The 27,809-nt window shown below is 40.6% G+C and overlaps 3 protein-coding genes across 4 annotated transcripts in view; all 3 read right to left on the reverse strand.

The window, feature by feature from the left end:
• Positions 1-4: 4 nt before the first annotated feature.
• Positions 5-7,645, reverse strand: LOC125891789 (charged multivesicular body protein 4b-like). Its single transcript, XM_049581294.1, has 5 exons — positions 7,295-7,645; positions 4,393-4,570; positions 3,245-3,359; positions 2,551-2,677; positions 5-1,339 (listed from the first exon to the last, which is right to left on the reverse strand). Exons 1-5 carry the CDS (start codon positions 7,476-7,478, stop codon positions 1,275-1,277), a joined length of 669 nt encoding a protein of 222 aa, XP_049437251.1. The 5' UTR covers positions 7,479-7,645; the 3' UTR covers positions 5-1,274.
• A 2,125-nt stretch (positions 7,646-9,770) lies between these two features.
• Positions 9,771-19,806, reverse strand: LOC125891961 (vesicle-associated membrane protein-associated protein B-like). Of its 2 annotated transcripts, none has more exons than XM_049581593.1 (6): positions 19,458-19,806; positions 17,215-17,367; positions 16,206-16,309; positions 14,652-14,732; positions 14,064-14,195; positions 9,771-11,837 (listed from the first exon to the last, which is right to left on the reverse strand). In XM_049581593.1, exons 1-6 carry the CDS (start codon positions 19,513-19,515, stop codon positions 11,664-11,666), a joined length of 702 nt encoding a protein of 233 aa, XP_049437550.1. In that variant the 5' UTR covers positions 19,516-19,806; the 3' UTR covers positions 9,771-11,663. The 2 variants fall into 2 exon arrangements, with proteins under 2 accessions (XP_049437550.1, XP_049437549.1); XM_049581592.1 differs by having other exon boundaries at positions 14,064-14,246; positions 19,458-19,805.
• A 5,134-nt stretch (positions 19,807-24,940) lies between these two features.
• gnas (GNAS complex locus) overlaps positions 24,941-27,809 on the reverse strand; it is a 35,819-nt gene continuing 32,950 nt past the window's right edge. The window contains exon 12 of the mRNA XM_049581591.1: positions 24,941-26,542. Within this exon, the coding sequence (XP_049437548.1) occupies positions 26,396-26,542 (147 nt within the window). The 3' untranslated portion in view covers positions 24,941-26,395. The remainder of the gene's footprint in view (positions 26,543-27,809) is intronic.

Raw genomic sequence — 27,809 nt, forward strand, 5'->3', positions numbered from 1 at the left:
ACAATTAAAGAATTGAAAACCTTTAATGATTTTGCAAATAATATTCTCATCTGGATAAATAAAACATAGAAATGCAAACATGCTTGTCCATCCGTCCTTGTGTTGTTTTTTTCCTATGTAAAAAATGTACAGTGTGACTTTGAAAAACTAAAGGAATCAACTCTTTAAACTCCAAAATGTTGTAGATTGACTATAATCTAATCTTTTACAAACCACCATCTCCTCCAAGATGCAGTTAATAAGTTGTGACAATAGTTTATTATTATTATTTTTTCAACATTATACAATTTGAAACAAAAACCCTTATGGGAAGGACTGAGACAGACAGAGCAGGATGAAACTGTTAGGTTTAACATCTCTCTTCCGAACCGTGCATTGTGATCTGTATTGTGATTTCCCATCACTGCATGCTTCACACAACCTCGACAGAATCTCTCAGTGACGGCAGAAATACAGAATATAAAAAGAGACACATTTGGGATATTTACACCAAATAACAAGAACCACTGGTGAGAATGCCTTTGAGGCAGGGAGAAGTCGCTGAAATGTCGACAGGAGGCTAAGAGGAGGCGGGGAAGGGGCAAAGCACACGGCCTGAAACAAAAGAGGAGGTTTGGATTCTGGCAAAAACACAGCTCATAGCTTATTCGTCCAGCTCATGCTCAGCTGTTCTCCTATTTTCAACAGCATTAACAAATAACGGAGAGCAAAGGAGTGTTATTTTTGTTAAGAAGGGAAAAAAAAAGACATCCAGCCAGTTTAACGCCACAAACACAGGTAAATATGTGAGTCGGAAACAGATTTTTCAGGATTAAGCCCCAGTGAAAATTCCCCTGTTGTCCAGTGATGTCAGTAGCGCCACACAGCCTCACACCACAGCTCCTCATCACACCACAGAGATCATAACATCACACCTCAGTATGAACTCTGTGGGCACTGAAATAACCTCTCAGGAATAGAACCATTGAGTGCAAGTACTGTGTTGAAATTAAGGATAAAAATATTAGGTTACTTTGCCAAGGTGTAGTAATATAGCTTCATTATAAAAGCCCCCAACTGGCTCGTTTGCTAAGCACCCCAGGGTCTCTGTATTTGTAAAGGGGATTGGGAAAACAAAGTATACAGCATTTTTGCCTTTTCTCGTGTTACGTAATGTCAGCGCACCTCAGACACACAGAAATACACTCATACACAACATCCTGTCAGTCCATTCATCCCCCCTTGCTCCTTTCTCTTCCCTCTCTGATGCAGGTATGATGTGGCAGATGCAGTGTTTACATGGCTTCCATTGCCCAGCGCTGCAGGTCCTCCATGTCGTCCTCGTCTTCCTCTTTCTTGGCTTTTGTGCGTAAAAAAAAAGACAGTTGTGAGAGATTTGAGTGATACAGTGCGGTCATGTTTAGATGATCTCAGCTGGTTTCCAGACCTCATCGTAAGCTGGGGTCAACCTCTACTTTAAAGGGACAGTTCCAAAATCAAAAGTACATATTTTTCCTCTTATCTGTAGTGCTATTTATCAGTCTAGACTGTCTGCTGTGAGTTTCAGGTATTCGAGGTATCGACAGTAGAGATGTCTGCCTGAAGGCGCTCAGCTTGTGGTGCTCAAAGTGCCAAAAACATACATTTGAAAAACTCAACAGCAATGTCTCTCTCCAGAAATCCTGACCCGGTAACTCAAGATAAACCACAGACCTTGTTGTGAGCATTTTCCTGAAGGAACTTTTCTTTATACTGAACTACACCAGCCCACCATATAACAGCGCAGTAGGAAGCATCCACCGCTAGTTCAACTAGCGTCATTTAGCTGGCTAACGTTATACCTCAGCAGAGAAGGTTGCTACTGATGTTCACATCTTGCGCTGTCAGAAGCGCATGATAAGATAAACACTTTCTACACAGCAGATATCTCAAACACTCTGCAACTCACACCAAATCAATCTAGATTGATAAATAGCAATGCAGGTAAGAAAAAAAAAATGCAGTTATGATTTTGGGGTGAACTGTCCCTTTAACAGCTGAGCTTAACGCAAAAGTTCAACATTTTGAAAAATACAGTTATTTGCCTTCTGATACAGAGTGACATTACATGGGTGACCGGTTATTACTGGTGTATAAGCAGGAAAGCTAAATTGTTGTTACTGTTCCAATGGGGGAATTTCACCTGATAATTAAGTCAGATAATGTGGATGACAGGAGATGGCACTTAAACAAAGAACATGACAAAGAGCTCAAGGCATCAATCTGGCCTCAAAATTCCCCCCACCGCAATGTGATCGAGCATTCGTTCGACATGCTGGCACCTCAGAGGTACCACTGATCCACGGTGGTACCTTGACATGTCAAGGCATGGACACAGGACCTCTAGGGGGTGTTCTGAGGTGTCTGGCACCAGGGCTTTAGTGGCAGCTCTTTTCAGACCTGTCAGTTGTGATGGGCGGTACCAACACATCCCACAAAGTGTCAAACTATTTCTTTAACTTAAATAAATGAATACAGATGCTGCAGTCAGGTCCACAGAGTTGCTGTACCGGTTAATCCAAAGGCTCTTACCAGGTCTCGAAGGTAATGAAGTAGAAGGCACACTGGGGAGGGGGACATTCTCTGCTCCCCCAATCTCCAGCAGGTTTTTGTCCAGCTCCTCCTGTTCCAGCTCATCCAGCTCCGCCAGCAGCTCATCCTAACAAACACAGCGAGCAACACTCAAGATGAGGATAATCATGAACTAATTCATGCAAAGCCAAAACACCAAAGATATTTATCAAAGTAAAATGATACAGATTAAATATCAAATGCTGCCTTTATTTTTCAATATTTCTCATTTGTTTTATCTGGTCCTAATCTTGTGTGTCTGTACACTTGGTGACTTAAACGTCTGAGAGTTTAATCAAAATACTTCAAGTCAGTTGACTGAGATTTCTAAAAGGAGTGTATTCATTCTTTCTGCTGTGTTATCCCCAAATGACTGAATACCATCAATTATGGTGAAAAGGGTCTATGAATAGGACCATTCAAAAATAAGGCAGCCTTAACGCTGGAGTAAAGACTCAGGAAACACAGAGGCCAACACACTGTGTTTAACCTGGTGGGCCACAAAACAGAGCTGATCAGTATCGAGGATGATGCTTAACTTTACTGGGTTAAACCTGTGTTATCATCAGTCCATCATTTGTTACTGTATGTTAACACAGAAGAAAAACATGTCCTCATGAATGTAAAAATCTTATATCTGAAAAGCATCGCCCACCTCATCGAACTCCTCTCCGAAGCCGACAGGTTTAGAAATGGCGTCAGATATTTCCTGGGCCAGTTCCTGCTGCTCTGTAATGTCCTGCATCAGGTCGTCCACCTTGTCAATGTCCCTGAAACGAAAAGCAGCGGGTGATTCACATGTGAGCAAATTACATCTGAAGTGTAAGTTGGCAAAGGTATTTTAGCATTTAAGCAGGAAAATACGTACAATATTACTTTTGAGCCTGTTTGTTACTGGTAACATTATGATAACATTTGGTGCTGATGGGTTTGGATTAGGGAGGTATTACTGCATGTGGGTCAAATCCTGGGCAAAGCATATTCCTTATAATCTTTCTATTGATTTAAAACAGACCGACTCTTTTTTTCATTCTCCCTGTAGTGCCATGAAGAAAATGGAGAAGCAGCAATCTACAAATATATTAGGCTTTTTTGCCGTTATTAGACAGGACAATATTAAGCCTGAAAGGGGGAGAAAGACGGGGTGACATGCAGCAAAGGGCCACAGGCTGGTTAAAACCTGCGGCTGCTGCGGCACCCTGAGAAATAAGATATTTTTATAAACACTGATTCACTTCAGTCCAATCCATCAATCAATCAAATTGTAAAGAATGTAAAGGTGTACTGTGCAGAACTGTCGGTCACTGTTTGGAAACACGCTCACCAGTCAAAGTGAAAGTCAACCCCAGATTCACTCTCGTTTTACATTTTGCCTCACTGTATTAGCATTATTTCTGTACTGTGCGTCTTGGTCTCTTGTGTGCTGCTGACAGTGTACCTGGTCACTACCATCACACACCTCCAATGGGTCATACGTGATGATTGAGAGGGATAACTTCTGTATGAGTCTGTACGTTGTTTGTTTGACTGCAGTGATTGTACATATTTGATATGTTATAGTATTTTTAAAGTTCCTTTTTATATATTTTTATTGTTATGTTTCTATTCTATCTTTATGTTCCTGACGGTTGCAGTACTCTCTTAATGTGTTCAATGTATGTTTAATATACGCACCAAAGACCAAAGCATGTTCCTTCTAAGTGAATCCTGCTTTCTGATAAGCTTCATTCTGACCGTGATTCATTGTTTTTTGGGAAAATGCGCACAGTTCATCTTTAATCAGTGACTGGTACTCGCTCTTACATGTTTTCATGGGCATTCTTCATGGCCTTGGCAGCGAAGCCCATGTTCTTGAGCACTTCAGTGTTGGTGTTAGCATTCTCCAGAGCCTCCCTCTGGAACTCGATGGTTGACAGCGTGCCATCGATCTGGGCGAGCTGCTTCTCATACCTCTTCTTTCTTTTCAATGCCTGCAGAGCCGCTGAGGAGATCAAAAGAGAAGAGGAGGAGTCAGGACGAATAGATGTCACAAAAATAGATTTGGTTGTGTAGACATGATGTATAATGACAGTGAAGTAAAACTATGAGTCATGGGGATTGGTTTGTCCTTTGACAGTCAGCACATATTTTGCTCTGTGAACTTACCACTTACCACTGAGTGGAATCATAAGATAAACCCTTACACACTAATCTACCATGTTAGTGACTGTTACATCAGTGACAATAATTAGTCATAACTTGTGACTGGCACTTGGTTGATGAAATGGAAAAACTGGAAAGTAAAAAATGAAACAGCCCCAGCAGTCACGTGACCAAAACCACTAACTCAAACCTGATAGGCTGTAGTGAAGCTATCAGACAGTCAGTGTCATGCTGGGTTGACTCATTGTGTGTCAACCTTTGTGAAGCTGGAGGAGGAAATATCTAGGGTAAGGTCAATGTACAGAAGGTATTCAAGCCAAGTACAAGAATATGCTTTTTTTTTTTTTTTTTTTTGTTGAAACCACTGTAACACCAGAGACTGTGACTACTTTATCAACCTCCAGCGATTCTTTACCTAATGGATAACCTCAAGTATAGGTGAGGCAGGGCAATATAGAGTTATATCTCATAATTGCAATAACAAATGATAATTTTTGCCCTGCTTGTGGCAACATAAATCAATCTCTTGGTGATTCTGTCAATTGGTTTCACCTCTTTCTCCAACACACTGAAAGCAACACATCTCAACAACTGCTGACTGCACTGGTGACCCCCTTAACTATTGTTTTGCACCACTTTTGGGTCAAAATTTTACTCTGATGTCTTTGAAACTACTGCCCTGACTTCCAAAGTACACACTGGTTTATCAATAAATACTGATCCTGAATAATTAAAATGGGTTCAGCAGTATGGATTCACAGGTTCCAGCTGTGGTTTCTCGTTCTCTCCTGTTATTAATGTTTACTACAGACATTCTGCTGTTCTCTGCTGCTAATCAAGAAAGGAAAAGTTGTCAGTGTCGTGTTATAGCCTTGATATGTATTTATCTTTTAATAAAAACATAATTTTATGTCCCCAGTGTCAATCTATCGAAAACAGTATTGAATATCACTATTTTTCAAGATTTAAAAATGAGTTAAAAATTCCAGTATTGTGACAACACTACTGACGATATTTATCATCCCAGATGATTTATCATACATATTTGCTGACCCTGTCGATCTGTATTCTGGCAGTGTCATCGACCTTAAATGTCCATTTGCACACAAGTAATAATCATAGTAAATTCAACAATCAACCCACCACATTAATGAGCTTATTGATGTCAAAAGCACTGGTTCCCAACCTGGGGGTCCCAACTCCTAATGGGAGTCTTCTTGATTTTTAGGGGTGTAAAAAACTTTCTGAAAATTATACAGTATGCCTTTTATCTCAACATTTCATGAGTGCTCTAAACAGACTCATGTCTGTTTAGAGCACTAAATGAAATTGTTATTTTTAAAGTTTAGATTATAATTCTACATATAAATTTAAAAAAGAAAATCCTCACAGGAGTACAGGAAGTCCTGAACACAAGCTATAGTCATAGACCCTTCTGCTAAACAGCCTTGTGCTGTGTTAGAAAAGTACGTAGTTAACATCACCAAAGAGCTAATAGAACAATAAGTGTAAGTGAGAAGGCAAGACCGAAGAAGCCTATTAAGAATGTATGATTGTTAAAAACCTAAAAAAGTACATAAAACAGAAAGAGAATCATAAAAAGTTCCTAAGAATATCAGGAAAACTCATCTCTGTTGTAATATTCACAGGAATTAATCTGCCCAAATTCATCCAGATCACATATTTTACACAAAATTCCTGCAGTTACCGACTATTTCGGTTAAATGTACAGATTACCAGTTGTTCTGTGTTGCTGTTCTGTATTAAATACGATATAAAAAAGACTTAGTCAGGGGTTGTCAGTTTACTCAATGATAGAAAAGGGGTCCCTTAAGGTCAAAGGTTGGTAACCTCTGATTCAGGGCAATGAACTCCTATACGCTTGTATAGTGTATTTGTTTGTTATAAAAGGGTCTTCTGGTTACTGTATTATGTTTGTTCCCATATTACTGATGACAAACAACGTTATGGGTCTTTCTATTTGTTTCGTGGCATCATTATCTGCCATAGTAAACTCCCAGGCAGCTACAGGACCCGCTGGAGGTTTCTATGCGGACTTCTGACCAAGGTGCAAACACGCCCACCTCTCTGCCAGTAATATCAGGTCTGTTTAACATGTGCAACTTCGATATTCAATCCTTGTCCTGACACACTGAGCCAATATCTTTACTGCCAGTCTCTCTGCGGTGGTATGTCTCACAGCTAACTGTAGCTGTGTCGCTTGCCACACCTTTAAATAAGTCTTTTTAAATAGCCACCGATCAATCAGACGGAAATATATCACCACAGGTATGTTGGAAAAAGGTAAAGCTAGCGTTAAGAAGTAAAAGGAAACCCCTTATGGGATAACCTAATCAAATCTAACACACACTCGATAAAAACATCCACTTATCTCGGGTGCTGTCTCCGTGAAAGCCACGGTAGGTGAGACTGCCAACACTTCTGACAGCTGGGCAAAGTTAGCCAACTTAGCTAACGTGCTAACAGTTAGCTTAGCTTTGTTGACCAGGCAATCTGAGGATACAGCGTGGAAACTATGAGAAAATACGCTCTGGTATCTCACCTCTTTTGTTTTTCGTGCCGTTTTTCTTGGCGATTTGCAGTTCCTGCTCGATCTTTTTCTCTAGAAATTCCTGCTTCTTCGTTAGCATCTCCTCCGTCTCTCGGAGTTTCTGGATCGCCTCCTGTGGGCTCGGTCCCTTTCCTCCTTTTCCACCTCCTCCAATTAGCTTTTGTATCCAAGCCATAGTTGGAGTGCTACTATTACACTAATTGTGAAATAAAATAATAAAACGAATCTGCGAAACACACGGTGAAGTCGAGCTTTGCTACCTCGATGCTAGGCTACACTGACACTTCGCCCTAGCCTGAAACCTGCAAGGATTGTTGATGTTTTTCCACTTCCTGGAAAGGGCCCGATGACGTCATATTGCCCAATGGAATTTTGGGAGGGGCTTGTTGTGTCTGTCTCCATCTGCTGGACAGCTGGAGCATCAACATGACTGTGTAGCTTTACTTTGCAATTATTATTTTATTTTAGGGTCTGTTTGTTACTTATTGGGTTTTATTCAACAACTTTAAATTGTTATATTTTGTATTTAATTTACCACAAACTGGGTATGGGCTAGTTTTCATCTATCATAGCTAGAAACTGTAAAAACAGAGACTATCGTTGGCATTTTCAATTTCTGACGTTCCTTGGACATGTGTGACAAATGCTTGTCAGAAAAAAAACAAAACAAAAAAAATCTGAGCTTAAAATAGTAAAATTTCATCAAAATCACTTTATTCTATGTCTCATTTAAAATGTAACTGATTGCACTAACTTTAAAAGTTTAATGCCTAATATATGGTGGTCATGCCTTTTTCTGTCAGTCACTCAGGAAGGCTCAAAGAAAAAGATCTGTAAGTTCAGAGAAGGTAAGAAATACATAAATAAAAATATAAAGTTACACTCCAGCCATCTTCCTCCTCTGATAAGAGGAGGAACAGTCCCTTACTCACTTATTTTAACGTTTTTTATTTTCTCTCCTGGCATCTTGTTCTCGGCATTATGCATAATTTCATTTTATGACGAATTTCCATTTATATCTAAATGTTTCAAGAGTACCAGCAGGTGCACTGTCCTGCTGCAGTGAACCTGTGGCCACACCCAAACCACTGACATCACAGCAGGTGTTTTCCATCAGCTGTCAGAGTCAATACACCCAGCACACAAAGGCACACATAACAAGAGGCTCTGTTACTATAGTGATGGTCCTGTACCATGGGGAATGTTTTCCCTTTAGACAGAAATTATTATTCAGATCAGAGAATTCTTATTTGTCCTATAACATGTGGAGAAAGGATCTGTAAGGTTTGGATGGGGTACTCCAGCAATTTCATATAGCACCTATCAGAGGTAGGACCAAGTCACTGTTTTGTAAGTCACAAGTAACTCAAGTCTTTGCACTCACTCAGGTGTGGAGTCAAGTGCCAAGTCATAACTGAGAATTCCCGAGTCCCAAACGTTGAGTTTTGAGTCCTAATAAAGTCATTATGCACCCTTCACCAAAATGTAATGCCATTTTATTAACAGTAATGACATTTTACAAAAATCATCAGTGCCTTTTAAATTGTGTTTTTATTTGTTAAAACAAGTTTGGTTAAACAAGTGTGACTGAACTTAATCATAAAAACTAGTGCTGGATTTGCACTTTCATAGCTTACAGCACAATGTTGTATGTTTCTGTCCTGTCTTGTATTTCACTCATCTGGTGTGGGGAAAATGTTTATAACTTTTTCTTCTCATATTGGCTTGGGGGGAAGGTGTCAAGTATTTTCACGTCCAAAGGCTCACGTCCAAGTCAGGAGTCACTAGTCCAAGTTAGTGGTCAAAGCCCCAAAGATCCTAGAATTCCCACAATGCAACCAATATTATCCTTTCTTGGACATTCCCTATCAGGGAAATGGCGAAAATCTATGTAACCCCAGACTCCCACTTTGTAATAAAGGCTCTCTGTTAAATATATGCAGTCTGAAGGCCTTTGATTATGATAATGATAAACTGGAGGTGTCTTGCTGCCACGCTCGAGAAAAGAAAACTGATCAGTTTTCAGATAAGTTTGTTTTGACAAGATATTTTCATGCTATAAGAAGAAACTTTTCTTTTGATAATATTTATCTTAAAATCATTTGTTATGACATAATAAAATGTTTCATGTTATGTGATCACTTAAATTATTATGAGAAATGTTTCATGCTTCTGTACCACCCAGAGCCTCTCAAGACGTCCTACAGCTGTTAATGCATGAAGAGTAAATGGAGCTTCATGTGTAAAATTAGTGGAGTGCTCCTTTAACCTATTAAGAGCAGTTTATGGATTTTTTTCTTACATTTTTTTGGTACAAATAAACCATAAGGGCATTGACTTTCTGCACCTCTGATGCATTTTCTTGCTCTTTTAATATCAAACAGCCACAGCTACACACTCACACACACAACACCACTCTTTTTTCAAATCTAAATTAAATGAGAAAACTTTTCACAGAAGCAGACAGTTGGGGGGTTGATGTATTTTAATTCATTATGATGCTACATGATCCATGGTGGTTGTTTATTTTCTTCCTTTACTACAGTATGTTAATAACTTTGCCAGTTATCTTTTTGAGTCTTTATTTTTATGTACATACAAAAGAGTATCCAATTACCGTGTGATTACATTGTCGTGTGACTGTATCTTTGCATGTGTGGTCTGAAGCTCTGATGCCTTTTTTTTTTCTCTTTAATGTAGTGTGTATTCACAGGTCAGTCCTCCTCAACAGCCGCCCACATTCCCACTTCTCTGCTCCCCGAGCTCCCTCAGGCAACAAAAAAATACAGATATTTATTCTTGTTTTTTTCCCTCTATAACAACCAGCTTAGATGGTCATGTGACGGGCCGAGATAATACAGCTGTGTTGTCTCAGTTATCTCACGACCACCAGAGCCCGACGCCAAACAAAAGAAAAAGATAATCAAAAGGAAACAAAACACACACAAACTGATAAACCAGACTCAAGATGGTCCCTTTTGAGAAGACAGTTTTTTTTTGTTTTGCTAATATAACTTCAACACTCAAAAAATAATAATAATCATATTAAATCCAGGTCATTTCATGCAGACTGCAGAGTGGACACTTGAATATAGTGCATTTGAATATTATAAACAACAGAAGCATCATGGCTACATGATAAAATAAGAAAAAAATGAAGCAAACAACTGCTGTAATACACTAGAGGACGCAAATACAATACTCCATGGGCAAAATTAAACAAGGTGGCCAAAGCTATTGTTACATACTGTATGTTATATATTGAAAATGTTCACTGCTTTAAGGGGGGAAGTTTTTGTTTGTATTTTGTCTAGTGCCCCTCTCTCAACCTGAGGAAGTAATTCTCAAGAAAATTTCAGCGTTAACTGGGAAAACCTGACGTTATATAGCTTTTTAACTTGATCACCATGCAGCATAAATTCTTTATCGTGATCTTGATTTGTAGCGGGTTATATTGTTACAAATGGCCAAAAAAAATTACTGTATTTCTACTGATTTCTTTGCCTGATCAGCGACAAAAATGATCGTTTCAATCTGATTTTCAACATAGACCCCCATTTTTTCTGACGTGTACAGGAAATCTGTTCAGATGACAGTTTTGTGTTCAAACCACCCCTCTTCCTTCGCTCTAAAACAGCCTGTGACTTCACCGTTTGTGGTCTGCTCACATAAAAACATCCATTCGCACAGTCACATCAGTCCTCCTGCAGGAGGCAAAATCAAGATGACAAACGCACACACACGGCTTCTACTGGCTCACATTTTTACCACATACTGTTAGAAGACAATACATTGAGTTTAAATCAAGAAAAAAAGTCTTTCACTGATCACTTGAGTTCACCCTCTCCTTGCAGATTATCGGTAATAAGTGGAAGAGAGATTATCAGAAGAGGAGTGTTAGATCTTTCCTATAGACAATGTGAGTGAGGAACCTGAAGACTTCAGAATCAATGAAAGACTTTAGACATTCAGCCAGCGTGAAGCCACTTCCACACACACCACTGTTACCTGTGCAAGTTGCGGAAGATCATTTAGGAAGGAGGGATGGACGGAAAGAACAGATCAGAAGTGTTGATTATTTCACAAAAAAAAAGAGAAAAAGGCAAGACCTGTGACAAAAACGCTCGCACTCATGGTTTAACTTGGGATCGCCTTCTTTCGTTCTCTTTTTACACGTTAAATTATTTTCCATCCAGACAAACCATCATGATATTGCCTTAAATGTTTAAAAAAAAAAAAAGAAAGAAAAGAAAGAGAAACCAACATAAACCCAGAAGACATCTCCGTTGCCTTTATTGACACGTGTCCTCCCGAGCACGCCGTCCGACCGTCTGTCACTGTGCTCTGTCTGTCTGTGTCTCTACAGGGCCAGCTTGCCAATGATGACTCCAATGACAAAGAAGAGCACGCAGAGCGCCAGGATGCGGGTGCTTAGGCCTTCGTCCCTCATGGCCGAGGTCGCCATGGCGGAGGAGGAAGAGGAGTGAGGAGCGCCCATTGAGGTCACCTTTCTCTTCCGCAGCCCGTCATCCTCCTGTGTTCATGACAGAAGAGTCAGAGATACAGTCAGAACAGCTCGGCACACACAAACACACTCGACTGACCTGGTCTGAACGTACACAGATAATTTTAAAAACAGATATTGTCCTCTAAGTGTTAACCTCTCGTCTACACGCAGACGTAGTTTTAGGTCATTAAAATGGGGGTTTTTGAAAATGCCCTCTAAGGTGTAGATTTTTTCCAAACTCTGGTTACTTTGTATCTGTGTGGAGTGTTTGGGAATTGATGACTTCATCTACTTAGTTGCATGTCAACTGTTGCTTTGTATAAGGAATAATGCACCTGAAACAACAATGACCAAGGTGGACTAACTAGGACTAGGTTGTTCATGTTTTGTTCGCACTGCTTGGATGAATGACTACTTAACACTTATACTTAGTCTTGCTACACCACTACATGGATGTGCAGAGGTGTCTCCTGAGCCCAGTGTTACTTGGTTAACCTAAGGGCGCATTCACACCAGGATAGTCTGGGGGACTCAGTTCAATTAGGCGGGGAATGCCAAAAATTTTCACACCTTCATTTGGTTTGGTTCACTTTCACACTGCACTTTTTAAAGTGGACCAAACCACCTGGACAACGTCAAGCAGTTACAACAGCTGCTCGTTTAGGGGCGACTTTGCCCGAAACCACCACTGACCAGGACGAAAAAAAGCACGAGGAAGTAGAAAACCCGGCTCATCGATTGGCCAGGACCAAAAACAGAAATCCACCCCTTTCAGCCGGCTTGGTCACCACAAAAACAATGGAGCAACACCAAATTTATGCAGTCTTGGGGTTTCTGTTTTTACTTCACAAGAAGCCGCCCAGTATGAGCATCAGGTGAGGCAGCGAGCGAGTTCGCACTGTTGGTTTTGTTTTTTTTTCTAACCTAAATGCACTGCGCTCTACGTCACTTTCTCTCTTTGGTTTGCTGGATAGTCAGTTTGCATTTCTCACTGTAAGCGAATCGCACCGAGACTCCCAATTTACAAGCGGACCAGGGTTCGAATGAGCGTTGACACCACTCCAAACAAACCGAACTATCTGTGGAAGCGGTCCATGGTTCATTTAAAGGGGACCAAGTAGCGCCAGTGTGAATGCTTCCTTAGCATCCACAGTATCAAGGCTGCCAGAAATTATGGTTTTGGATCAGGACCAGCTGAGTCAGCAGATAGTGGGACGATTTTGATAATGGGATTGTTGTTGATGAGAAGTGAAAGGAAAACTTTCACATATCCAGAAGGTTACTCATATCTTTGAGTGAGCTCCTTTGTCCTTGTACTGAAGGGAAACTGATGGTGATGAGATCTCCAGTAGGTGTTTTGAAAAAGGTAACATTGGCCTGTACACTTGACTACCTTTGTGAAAGGGGAGACTGCTTAAGACAGCTAACAGGCTTGGAGTCATAGTGTGGACAGAGATATTTTGTAAAACAAAGGCTGTGTGGACTGATTTTTGTTCTCAGAGATTTGTCTTTAAAAATATCTGTATACGTTCAGACAGAGCCTCAGATACAGACTGTTGTTGCTGTTGCAAGCAGGTATGATATTGCTGCCTTCAAGTGCTGTCCAGAAATGTCCAATCACAAGTTGAGTACACACAAATCCCCGACATGAGTACAACACCATAGTCTTCTGGACTTCTGAATCAGTTTCATATCTGAGTGCTTCAGTAATAACTCTGACAGTAATATACAGATATGCAAATTAACACATGATGTCACTGGTGACATTTTCAACAGCCAATAGCTGCTCTCCCTGCAAAGATTTGGCAACACTAGTGGGTACAGTAGAGAGAGGTCTTTGGACTAAAGCTCTGCCAAATGCAAGAAAAGGTTATTCATTTTTAATTTTATCATTTAGAGGCTGTTGAACTTATCCCTGACAGAGAGAACATTATTGCTGGCACTGGTGCTCTCAATGAGATCAGAAAAATATAAAACAGACAGACTGTGAGTTTTTGAAAAGTTACATTAAGTCACCTGACACGTGCAGCTTTTAACTTCTGCAGCCTCACTTGTAAGAAAGAAAGCTATTCCTATAATGACTGGAATACTTTCAGAGAAAATAGGGACGGTTGTTTAGTCTCACATGGTGCAGAGTAGACACCACATTCAAAAGTGAAACTCTTTCTGTGTATGACAGAGGAAATTCTGGAGTAAACTACAAGACTGAAACAAAATGCAGACAGATTGCCTCTTTGTTTTTGTGCGTCTCACCCTGATCTGTTTATTTTCTTCCCGTAGCCTCTGCACCTCCATCTGCAGCCGCTTGCACTCCTCCATGATCTTCTTCACCTCTCCGTCATCCAGAGAGGCACTGGCTGACTTGGGCAGCGTGGAGTGCTCGGTCTTAACAGAGGAGGCAGAGGAAGACACAGTTTTGTTGGTTTCACTCTCATGCTGTGGAGAGAGAGTGAGGGTGGGGGTGGGGGAGGAGCGACGGGGCCAGAGACAGGAAGGGGATGAAGAGACATGCAAAGACATGGAGGGGGGGAGTGAGATGAAAGTACAAATAAATCATAAATGAATAAATAAGAATGTAATGGGTGATACAGTGGTGTTGCTGATGGGTATGAGACTAAGAAAAGACTGTGCAAAAGTGAAAGACAGAAACTCTAAAGAAACATGCAATGTGAATATTCTTTAAGATCTTAAATGGCTATCAAATGACTGCTTTGATTTAAATCTGTGAAATTCGTGAAGCAACATGAGAAAATGTGACTTTTGTGCATCTACACTTGACACTTAATGACTGAATGCTTACAGTGCAGAACAAATGCCCGTCAACCAAAGAGTAAGACTTACAGTTTTGTCATTTTCTAGAGGCATCTCAAATGCACATCTCAACTTTGAATCCATCAGCTCTTCAGGCTTTGCTTCCTTCCACTGTGGGTGAGAACATCGAGAAGGAGAGGAGGAGAGACAAACAGGAAAAAAAACACAGTCAAACTTCATCCAGGGATACTTAAGCATCACATCGGTGCCTTTTATATTTATTAGAAGTCATTACTTCAAGGAAATGTTCTACTGAATGATGTAGAGGAATTGCATTTTCAGGATATTGGATGTGTATTATAAATGTTTCAGAACAGTTTCTGGACAACGAGACAGACAGATGTAAACTGAAATATTCAAGAGTTCAGCTGGAGATAGTGTAGGATTCTGAACAATGTAGATGTAGGGCTTAGAGCAGTGATACTCAACTTACAGTCTGCAGACCAGATTGGGTGCTGGGTGGCACGCCAACCATTTTCTCACTCACAATGAAAATAAAATCAAGTCACAGCGGGACTTTTTTTGTACTTTGAATGTAGATAAGATAAAGCTTGTTCACTGCAAAAAATACAAATAAATGAATAAATAAAAAGATGCCAGGAGAGGATCCCCTGGACACCCCTACAGAAGTCCGGTCTAATTATTTACACATTAATTATTCATGTTTGTTTATTAACTGGCCCCTGGCCTCATGTCATTTTTTATAAAAGTGGCTCCCAGGCAAAACAACTTGAGTATCACTGGCTCAAAGCAAGGAGAATTTCTGTGCCTGAAATGTGTTTTTGGGTGTTAGAAGAAAGAACTGAGGAGAGGGGAGTTCACAAAAAGATGGTTAGCCCCTGGAAAGAACATGTGGAACGCTCAAGTAATCTGTTTTTTGAAATAAAGGAGCAGAACATACCAGGAAGATGGCATACAAGGAGGAGGAAGCTTGCAGAACTGAGCAGAAACTAAATTGAGTTCTTCTTTTATCTAGCACTTTACTATATTGTGGCAACCAGTCTCAAGAATACGCTTAAATACCTTGAGTTGTATCAATACTGAAACTAAAATGGTAAAAGCTGCATGTTGTGATGCAAAAAGAGAAGCAGCAAAATGCTCTTACGGATCATGTCTGATGGAGAAGCACAAGGAAGTGAAGTTATAGGTAAGTAAAGCAGGTGAACCATTATGATTTGTATCTATCTGTCCTCTTGCGTTGATACCTATATTTGTAAGTAAACACTAGCGACATAAATATTACATTAATTAATCAGTGTTTCATTTTTTCACTGAAAGACGTAGGTCACCTGACTTAACAGTCGGCGACTGAACATGACGTGACACACCATGACAGGGCCTCTGTTACCAGCTGAAAGCTCTGTTTGCAAACAAAACTTTTGAAGGAATTTTAAACGAGTAATTACAGCTCAGAGCATCTGAAAAGATACATTCTATTGTTTATTCACACAAAAATATGTTGTATGTAGTGCTTAGTATATGATCTTGGACACAGTATACATTTCATTAAGAACAACTTAGGGTCAACAGTAACATGGCAACACCAATATCATCCCAAATCACATCTTATGCTCTGGTACTCACAACTCCTTCCATGTCAGTCATGTCGTATGGAGCCAGCATGGACTGCACCATGAATTTGTGTTTACTCTTTTCATTGGGGTCATAGTCAAACGGCTGTAGCATAACTGTGGACAAAAACAATGACAGAATGGAAAGTCAGAACATTAGGGAAAGAGTGACTTCCTGTATTGGCCCATAACAACTATTATGCAACCTGCCAATGAAAAGACGTCACTCTGGTTTATGATTTGGGTTACACACGGTGACCTCCCGATCTGCCTGGATGGTCATTTACTTATCAGTATAAAGTGCAATGCTTCCACTTGTAATGAATGTTAAAAAAATCAGTTATCAGTCTGATTTCCATGACAGTTGTGCAGGTGAGAGATGCGGGACCTTTTTCCTTCAAATAGCAATATACAGTGCAGGGAAAAACTGCAACTCAAGTAAATGAAACTGCCTTTTAGAGCTTTTAGGTATTACTAAGTTGTGAAAGCTTTCAACAGAAATTACACTGCAGGGACACTACGGGGCTATGTGCTAAAAAACGAACAAATATTCTAATATCCATTATTTTAGGTTCAGTACAAATACCAATTCTATATATCTGTAACCTCAAGAGACCGACTGCTGTATCAGTATGAGTGGTAGAGCTGAGGCTAGAAGACTTTTTTGGTGCTGAAACACAATACATACTGGCTGATAGCTTGATACAGCTTTAACAATGTCTTCTCCTTGTGTTATAGCCTGCATTCGGGTAAAGTGACACAATTTTCTAAGCTTGTTTTAGTGTCGCTGCTGGGTGAAATGATCAATAATTGCCTCCCTCTGCTCAGCCATTAGGTCCACAAATATAGTGATTTTTTCCTCAGATACCAAATACCTAGTCCTGATCTGGACGTATTGTCTGAAAGCAACAACAGATCAGCAAATTTTTAAGGCACCATGTTAAAAATACAGATATCTGATCGTATCAGCATCACCCAGTTCTCTGAATGAGATATAAAATGATGCAAAAATGTTTACGCACCAGAAACATTGATGGAGGTTCCAGCGTCAATGATGCCACTGTTTGGGCGCACACAGTATCTGCGAGGGGCAGTTGTCTTGACTTTGAAACACACATTTCTATCTGTAGGGTTGGTGAGCTTCAGAGTGGCAGTGACGACATCTGTAAACGGGCCTGAGGAGGACACAGAGAAACAGCACAGTGACTCCAGACTGCATGCAAACTTACACTTGTGTCTACTAGTTTGGGTGTTTGTCATTTGGGGGCAAGGCTTGGTTTCTTGGTTAGCAAACAAAACTGAGTGAACATGTATGATAAAGTACATACACATATTGTGTGTCCGCACGGATGAATATGTGAGTAGTGTTTGTGAGGGACTCCACAGAGTCTGCCAAAAACATTGCACATTAAACATTAAAAAGAGTGGAAAGAGCAGTAAAGTGTGCAAGCATTTAATTTATTATTCATGCCCCGCCCTCAGCCAAGACCTGGACCCTGTAGCAACCTTACTACATTTTCTTGTTGCTTGTGTAGATCACCCTCACAGCATCCCTCATAAGATTGTCTGACCCTGTTTAATGTAATATTCAACCTCCTTTGACAACTGAACCCTGGTTCTGGAAATGTGCGTTGGACAAATAACCTCACTGTGCTTTCTGTTCTAATCAGATCCACTGTGTCTCAGTAACTGAGTGGGCGTAAGCATCTTCTCCTGGGTTATCTTTGCATCCAAAGCTCTGCAGTAATCAATCACTAAACTACCAGCTACTGCCTGATTCCATCACCTTAGGCCATCACTTGACCCACTTCTACAGCAATATGCTCGTTCCAGATGAGACAGGCCTGCACAGAATCAGTCACCGCCGATCATCACACATTGCATACTACGAAGAACATGTACGACTTCAGCCCAACTTCCTCTGACATCACTGAAAAGTGGACAATGATAATCTCACGAAATCAGGGCAGATGCAGTTTTTATAGCCAGGTGCTGCAGCAGATCTCCACCCACTGCAAGACCCAGAGCATAATGGGAAAGGCCTGGCTCTTGCCTGATCTTGATCTTGTTGAACTGAGGAGATTTAGATTTTATTTGTCTGATTTGAAGGTTTATTTTGTTAATAGAATCCATTGTGTGGCTGATGGTGATGTTTAGTCAAAGAGGCTTAATACGTTCATGTTACAGATCATAAACTGCACATAGTCTATTGTATAGCCTATTAACATTAGACTGCTTTAATTAAGCATTTAGCAACACAAAGACTTGTGGTAAGTGAGGATTCTTAAAACATCTGTGCAGATGTGAAGTCTTAATGGAAGCTGCTGTCTTGCATTTCTTTCCTCTGTGTTTGACTATAATATTTTTTAATTTGCTTTGTAGTTTGAGGATCACGGGTCTGCCCAGCTGATTTATACATAACAGCAAACTGATGTGATGCTGAATTTCATGTGTATTTACATAAAATGGAGGCTAAACGTGATCAGAAATTACAGATGGCCTGTAAAGCATTATGACAGGCTACACTGTCATAAATAAAACAACCACAGACTGCAAACAAACTGAGACATAGGTAATATCACACCCAAAGGCAATCATCTCAGAATGTAGCCATTATCCCTGACACACCAGCTCAGTCTGTATTTTCACAATCTGCCTGCCTGGATATAGAAAAGCTGGAAAGGAATTTCGGTTGCACAGTGAGAGTAAACGGTAAATCTCCCGATCACAGCTTGCTAGCTTATAATATTGTGAAATAAGCATGGTAATAAGGCTGAGCAATGGCATCCTGGCCGTAGAAATTACTAGAATAGTCACTTCTTGGCAGCCGGGTGTTCACAACAACATCGAGAGGAAGGCGTATGTCAAGTATTAGATCACATCCCGGGGTTTCACATGTTGTCAGAAGATAAAAGAGAAAGCGAAGGGAGCAAATGAGTGAATTAGAGAAATGAACGGCGGGCCTGCCCTGACGCTGCAATGACAGCGAGCCGTTTGACTTGCTGGCTAGGTTAGCTAAATGCTACCTAGCTAGCTAGTTAGCATCGTCGCACACAGTGTCGTTTCACCTGTCATCGCCACTGCTGTCGTACACACAATGTAGACTCGGCTAGCTGTATCCGTCTTATTTCATAACAGCAACAGCCAATGACGACACGTTAGCAAACATTAACTGATTAATGCAGGAATTAGACACAGTGGCTAATATTAACGGCTTCTTGGTTAGCTAGCTAGCCCCCGGCCCTGCCCTCTGGTTCAACGTTACCTCTGAATTTCAGTTCATGTTGTGGCTCTAGCACCAGGACTTGTTCTGGTCTGGCCATGTCCCAGGGCTTCTTCCTGTCGTGACGGCGAGGACAACAATATTTTACTGCAGGTAGCCCGAGGAGGTGAGGCAGCTGGCTCCCGAAGAAACAACCCGGCCGTCCACGGTCTTTCCACGGGAGGGAAGGAGGAGGAGGACGATGATTACAAATGCACCAGCACTCGGACTTACTGGTTGGCTGACTGAGTGCCACCGACAGCTGCTGGAGGCTAACGCGCTAGTGCTAACTATGCTAGCAGCGGAGGGAGAGACGGGAAGGAAGAGAGAGGACGACGTTACGAGAGGGGCGGGGCCGTGGCGGAATGTCACGTGGTGTAGGGGCCAGGCGCAAAAACAAACGTTCACGCCTTGAAGGCACATTTAATCTAATAAATATAAACAGTCATCAGGGTTGGGAGGGCTACCTTTGGTTGCAGATTACTAGTTACCTTGTTAGAATATACTAACTAACAAAACTATTTTGATTACATCATCAGAGTAAAATAACTTCGATACTTTTCTTTACTTGTCAGAGGACGTTGATGGCTGGTGTGCACTGTTTTTGTCTGGTTGTTTTATGACACGCCCCATTATTTCTCCTTGAGCCTTTTGGACATGGGTGCAGATCCCGGGGGGAATGAGGGGGACATGTCCCCCCCAAATTCTGAAAAACACAAATTGTCCCCCCCAATTCTAAATAGCTTAAATGATTGAAATTGAACAAATGTATACAGTAGTCCTATATACTGGGAGAAAGGGAAGATGATGAGGAGAAATGGGAATCCGTGAGAGGCGAGAGATGAGAACGTGAGTGGACATAACATGCCTGAGACCTTGAAACTAGAAGTAGCATTAACTAACAGCGAAGCAGTGAAAAGGAGGGTGATGGCTGGTTCCATGTACTACTGGCTGTTTAAGAGAAATAAAGAGTAAAGGTAAGCATATGATTCTCTTTGTAGTGCTTTTTGAATGACTTGGTGATGGTGATGAGCCTTTATGAAATCATGAAATATGCTGGCAATCTCAAGCACTCTGTGGGCATGATTTGCACGCATGCAATTGAAAAAAAAAAAATCACAATTGATTGTGTCCCCCCCAAACTTGTCATCAGATCTGCACCCATGCTTTTGGAGTGACTTGGGAAAACCAAATAAATGCTTATATTTTTAAAACCTACCCTTTGATGTTTGAAAGTTAAAAGCTGAAGATGACAATTCATCCCACATAATGTGTGCAAGTGACGTTGGACATGTGTAAATCCAGTGATAATTTCCATGATAGTTTTTGGCAATTTTTAAAGAAAACATGCCTTAAAACCCCACATTTTAAGGATCAATGGTAAAATAAACACAAAATACAACCATTTAAATTTGTATGTCCCTCCCCTAAGCCAAAATTAAAAAGATAAGTCCCTCCCCAGTGCTTAAAAAATATTCTACATGCCCCTCCTCTCCTTTTTGCACATATATATATATATATATATATATACATATTAGAAATGTATTTTTATTAGAACATTTTATTATATTATCATAATTATTTATTTATTATAATATTATTATTTCATTATTTCCCAACAAGCCGCAATCTCCAGGGCTAAAAAATGAAACCAATACAGAAGTGCAAAAAGGTGCAGCTCTTTGAACAGATAACCCTCAGCTGCCTCTGGAAGCCAGTCAATCGGAATAGACCTCCATGTTAAGATTTTATAAATATGAAATAAACAAGTTTACAGCCTGGAACAAACAAACTTTTAGGTCTCTGTAGCTGAATTTTCCCATTCATGACAACTCTACGGGGATGAATTTTCATTTGACTCACCTGTTTATATTTTTTGAGGCTTTAAGTCATGCATAAGTGACAGGCTGTCTGCTAATAGTGTACTCAGCTCCTCAGTCAGATCCATCCCTCGCTCCTCCACAGTAGAAAGCCTCTTGTCCAGATGTAGTCACTTCTGGCTCCAAAACATCAAGACAGTAACGGCCGACAAGCTGAACTCAGGGCTTCACAATGGGAGTCCACAATGGGTGATGTCACGATGGCTACATTCATTACTTTTACAGTCTATGTTCCCAACATGACATGTAGTCGCAAAGCCTTCTCAACATGGTCAGGAATAGTGTGCCGTGTGGAGGATGGGTTTTTTTGTAGGCCGACCTGGAAGTTAGTGTTAAAAAGCCAAAAGGACTTTCACATTGGATTTTGAATTACTGCAGAAAATTAGCTCTGTGGCTAACAAACATTTATGACCCTTACATGTTTTGTTCAGCAGGATTATCTTCACAAATTACCACAACTTTTATGATTGTAGATGCGTAAATGCAATCATGAGAAATAAAAAACTAGTTAGGCTATAAATAAACCACAGTTGCACGACCTAACATGGAACATGAATGAACTAACATCGCCAGCACAACGCTGTAAAGCCGTGTTCAGCATGATGACGCTCTGTCGTCTCATTTTTAGTCACCTGTTTGCAACTGCCTTTTTTAAGACACATAAAAGCTTCACAAGTGGGGTATTTACGAATGTATTATATGTTGTAGAACAAAAGGTGAAAGTCTCTTAAGCTTGTGTTAACCACAGACCTTATTTAAGGCATCTAACGAAAAACCCACTGGGTGCTAAGAGTGCTAACATGCTAACTCGTTTCTGGGTTCTTAGGACTTATTCCTGCAGCACTATATAACAGTAGTTCCATGCTAAAACCTTTACATATTTTTTTGTTGCCCTAAAAGTAGTAAAGGCTTTGAGCCTGAAATCAGCGTACAAAATATCCACTATGTGCAAGTTTTTAATAATAGCCCCTCAATATTAGAAGACATAACTTCAGCGTCCTCAACGGCAGCTACGGCCCTGCTATTGATGTTTACACTAGCTTGGCTTTGTAAGTGTTTTATCCTTAATGTTCTTGTAACATTAACACAAAGCGTTCTCATCGTCATGGCAAATACAGTGGTCAGAGGTCAATTAGATACAGACTCACACTGCAGCACTTATTAGGATCCAGGTTGATGCTCTTCAGTGCAGGGGTCAGGTCCTGTTGAGTCTTGTTACAGCCATTAAAAAATTAAAATTAAAAAACCAAACAAATATGAGCGAAGATTCAGTGTTAGAGACGGGCTAACAATCTCAAGGCCTCACATGAATCATTTAAGAGCTGAGTCAGGAGTCTACCAAGGTGCAGTTTGTGAATCAGTTTCCACTGTTCAGACTCCTACACAGAAAACATGATTCATGATTAATCCCATAATTCCCAGAATCAAACTACTATTGTCCTTTTCCTGAACATGTGTGTTAAGTGTCTTTTCCAGGCACAGCATTCCTCACTGAAATACAGAGATTCCTGGTAAACCCTAAAACCACATACACATTGTTGTGATATATTTCTCTTTACAGCCCGTAATGTTTTCTTTTTGTAATCCCTCCATTGTTCAGCAAATAGTATGCTAGGGTTTACATTTACTTACATTAAATACACACATATGTTATGTATGACTGGTTACCGTGCTGTGATTTTACTTCCAGGTCACAATTTACCTTTATTAACTTTAAACTTACTTTTACAAACGACTTTATTTCCATTCTTGGGGAAATACTGCTGCCTTTGATCCCCTCATACTGACCTTCTTAAAATGACTGTAAGGTAGGGACTAGCAGCTATTCTCACTGATGCTGGTCAGCCCCCAACAGAGTGAATTAGCTCCTGTTGATTAAGCTCAAGTGGCCCCCACTCTATTGGTTGCACAGCAATCATGTCACACCTCAAAAGCATTATATAAACATTTTAATAAGGTAAATGCTGTATTTGTAAATTCACTGTATGGCTATAAAACACTTGGGCTTTTAGAGAAAGTCTGAGATAAGAGACTTGAGTATATCCACTATGATTATTGAGCATCTTGGGCACAAAGTTTTGTCTTGTATTGGAGATTTTAAAAAGATGAGAAGCTAATTTTAGTTGAGTGAACTATGGGATTAACTCGCTGTGTGTGTTTAGTAGTGTGGAGTTAACACTTGTCACAGGAGCTGAGTGACTAACTGCTAAAATCTGGGCTGAAATTGATCTTTAAACAGTTTCATTTCTGACCGTGGTCATGGCAACACAGCCAAAACATTAAAAAACAACAACATGAATTTTCCCTTCTGGGACTCTTTGAGGAGCAAACTACAGGACACCTTTAAGGCAAATAGGGGACTTTTGTCATAAAACAGTCGACCTGAATTTCCACATTGCTGAGCTTCTAAACCAGAGGCCCTCCTGTCAGAGACTGACTTTACAATCTTCACCGCCATCCCAATAAATACAGGCTGTGTGTATCTACAGAGGAAATGACTGGTAAACGAGCAGGAAACTTCATTTCCTGTGGCATGGATTTACAACAACCGTTCTTGTGATGAAAGCTGAGAGATAAGACTGCAAAAATGCACCTTATGTGATAAAGTAAAGAGCAGTGGTGCCTGTGTCTGTGAGTTTATATGTGTAATGACAGACCTGTTGCTGTCTGCACCAAAAAAAAAAAAACAAACCTTTATTTCTTAGAGCTTCTGTTCAGAAAGTAGAGACCCATATTTGATGTACACATTAAATGAAGACTAGGGCACTGAAATGAGAGAGATGCTAATACTGTACAGGCCGCCTCTGCTGTGCAAGGCTGGGAAGGAGGACCCCCCTCCCTTATCAGAAAATAAACGGAAATTAATTTCTTTTTTTGTCTTTTTTTGGCCTTTTTTTAAGCAAAAGAATAAGATTTGTGTAGAAACAAGCGATGCTTTAACCCTTGAAATGTCCTTTGCAGATGTCAATGGGGGAAAACAAAAGAAACCTGAACACAACTTCAGTTGAAAGGATTTAAGTTATAGCAATACGCACACTATCAAGTGTACAATTTGTCAAGGTTCATTTGATTCTAATAAAATACTTTTTTTTAAAACCCATATACATTTCATATATTTATCTTTTTGGGGTATATGGATTCAAAAATAGACATTTAAATCATAAAGAGAGAATGGGGAGGATAGGGGAGAGAAATAAAACTACAAAAGCTACAAATGGTTGTCCTCCATCCCCGAGGAGAGACAGGAGACAGTGAAGAGAGAATGATAGTGAGAGATAGAGAGAGGGATAAAGAAAGAGACAGAGAAGAAAGTGGCAAAGGAGGCTGGGAGTTAGGAGGGGATTGGCCAAGCTATACAGCGCAGTATGACACCCACTTTAGCTCATTACACACGTACAGTCGTGATCAAGGCACAGGGATCTTCTAAAAGTTATTTTTTTTCAATAAAGTTGTACAAAATAATACATTTTACAGTCTGTACAAGAATAATAGTTCAGCAGTAATGTAAAGACAGACGTACAAAGGAGCAAGAGGTCAGGGAGGGAGGAGGAGTGACAGAGGGAGGAATGGCAGGGAGGTGCGAGCAGGCTGTTTGACCATGGATTTAAAAAAAAAAAAAACAAAAAACAAAAAACATTAGTGTCCTGTTTGTTGTTGTCATCTTTTTATATTCCAGGAGTATTATATTTTATATTCTGTTGCCAGGGAGGTAAAAGTGCAGATGGGAGTGAGGGAAGAAATGTCAAGGTGGAGAGAAAAAGCATCAGAGGAGAAAGAACAGGGGTGGGGAAAAAAAAGGCAAGAGTGACAGAGACAGAGAGAGTAAAGATAAAGAAAGAGAGCGCACAGGGCACAATGGCACAAAAGTCCACACAGACAAAAACAGCTGTGGAGACAGTAAAACAGGGTCAATCATGACAAGATGAGAGTTCTCTTTAACTTATATGGTACTGTAGAAGGATGCTTTTTGCCCTCCGTTTAGTTAAGTTCCATAAAAGTTGGCTTTTTTTTTGTTTCTTTTTGTTTTAAACTCAATGTATCCTCCTCGCATTTTTTTCTCCGACACCAACAAGGCAAGTCAAGTGTGGAGAAGTCGAGGGGCTGTCATCGTCGTCTCTGTCAAACATGACTCCATCAGAGAAATTCACATCGGAGTCAGCTCTGTCCTTTTTAAGCGAGTCTCCGCCCCCCTGCGGCCTGACTTATCACAACACACCCCTGGTCCGTTTAGTCTGTGCTAACGCTGCTCCTCGGGGCTGGGGTGCGCAGTCTGTTTAATCTCAAAGCACTGTGCCGGAAAAATCAGCTGACAGCTCAACCAGCCTGCCACTTGTTAGCAGATCAGTGTGTTTCCGGATCCAACCCGGTTATGCAGTCCAGTAAAAAGCAGGTGTGATACGTTTCTGTGTGCAAGCAGATCCTGTGGTTGGATTCATGGATGTGTGTAAGTGATAGGAAGGATTGGTATACACGGTTTGTCCTGAGCACAGTGCCTTTTTTTGTTAGATACAGTGTTCAGCTGATCTGTTGCAACATGTTTGTTCTCTATTTGCAGTAATTCAACAGTTATCTCTTTCCCAGTTGCACTGAAGTAGTAGCTCGCTCAGTTTTCATCCCGACCTCAACAAGAGGGAAATCTCACAATCTGAACGGTTCAAACCCTCCTCACTGCAGGAAATACAGTCCAGACTGGGCCACTCAGAGTCTCTAGGAGGGTGAGCGTAACGTGTATGGGGATGATATATGATGTGGAGCTGGGAGTATGGCCGAAAGTGGAGATTGGAGTCCATTTTTGTGATAGCCATAAAACCCTTCCATCAAAATAGCTCTGTCTACTGCAGGTTGGGAGTTTGCATCAGGGGAAGTTCTGGGTTTAGGGTCTGTTTACTGTAAGTGTGTGTGTGTGTGTGTGTGTGTGTTCATGTGTGTCTGTGTGCGTGCATTTTGGCCCCTGTTCCTTCTCAAGAGCTCACACACTTCTGTGGAAGAGGGGAGTTCAGAGACTTCAGGGATGTTTTTCATAGTCCAATGTGGTTTTGGCCGAACACTTTTCTTCTCCCATCACAACAGCTCATACTGCCGCAGGTGCATCCGCTGGATGATGTCTCGACAGTCGTTGAAGACACGGCGGATGTTTTCCGTGTCGACGGCGCAGGTGAAGTGGGGGTAACAGTAGTGCCTGCCGTCCCCGCTTGCTGTGCTGATCCTCTGTAGACGGAGAAAGGAAGAAGTGAGAAACTATTTCACTAAGTTTGTCCTCTGCAACGAACTGTTGAGGTTTTCTTTGGCAACAGTCTCACTCTTATTTTTAAATGAGAGTCTATGTAAAGCAAATAAACAGGGCACAAACACACTACTGCTTATGCCATATTTAGCTAATAACTAAGAGTACTAATTCATATTAAATAAATCCGTGCCAAATTTTGGTTTGAGAGCGCACATTTTGGTGAGAATGCCGGATTTAGACACGAGGTGGAGCTCCAAAGTCCATAACGGAGCTTGGTAGAGCTGTCAAGCTCAACTTCAGGCAGGAGGCAGAAGCACCCTGAAGCCAGCCATGGAGCTTTGTGGCCGCTCCCTCTGCTTTCCAGCAAGCAAAACTATCGCTGCAGCAGTGATCTGCCGTGACAGTTTCAGCATTTGGCCTATTTATTTTTTATATTATTTTAGTAATAGCTGAATATAACTGCTAGACGAGCAGACACATACCCACACGCAGACAAGACAGAGACAAAAGATTAGCTCTACATGTGATGAGAAAAGCGAGAGGAGCAGAATTGCTTCTTAGTCTACTCCATTATCCATGCAGCTTGTTGCAATCATGTTTGAAGGAAACAGTCGGTGTGGCGAGGTGTATGCACTGGCCAAAATGATTCTCTGACCCCATCTGCTATCATCTGACAACATGTCAGCTTAAAAATATATCTGCATTCATATTTAGATATCTGTTTTTAGAAACTAGCCAAACTGCCCCTGAGGCTTTATCCAGGGCTCCCACACATTATTAGCTACAAAAACGGACTTGCTTGAGTTTCTTGAAGATGTTTCCAATTGCTTCAAGAAACGCAAACAAGTCCAGTTGCCTATATTATAGCACTTACGATTACCATGACTTGGGTGACTGAGAATCTTCACCGACATGACCCGTAATATATATATTTTTTCTTGTTAAACTTGCCTGGTGATTTTTTTTAACATATCAGAAACATCAGATTCAAACTATTCAAATATAATTTCAGTTAGCTGGTATATATTAAAAGAGATACAAAAATAGGAGAGAATGCGCTCAACTCACAGAAACAAAAAACTGGGTGCTAAATTCCAAATAAAGTGTAAAATTCAAAAAGATGAGAGGAACAGCTCTCCAAGTTTATCAAATTTTTATTTTGCCACACAGACATTTCGGGTCTGGCCCTTCTTCAGTGTACTCTGGTAAACAATACATATTGGATTGTTGTTTGGAGTGCTGTTCCTC

This window comes from Epinephelus fuscoguttatus, linkage group LG7, assembly GCF_011397635.1.
Source record: "Epinephelus fuscoguttatus linkage group LG7, E.fuscoguttatus.final_Chr_v1".
In the NCBI taxonomy this organism is placed as follows: Eukaryota; Metazoa; Chordata; class Actinopteri; order Perciformes; family Serranidae; genus Epinephelus; species Epinephelus fuscoguttatus.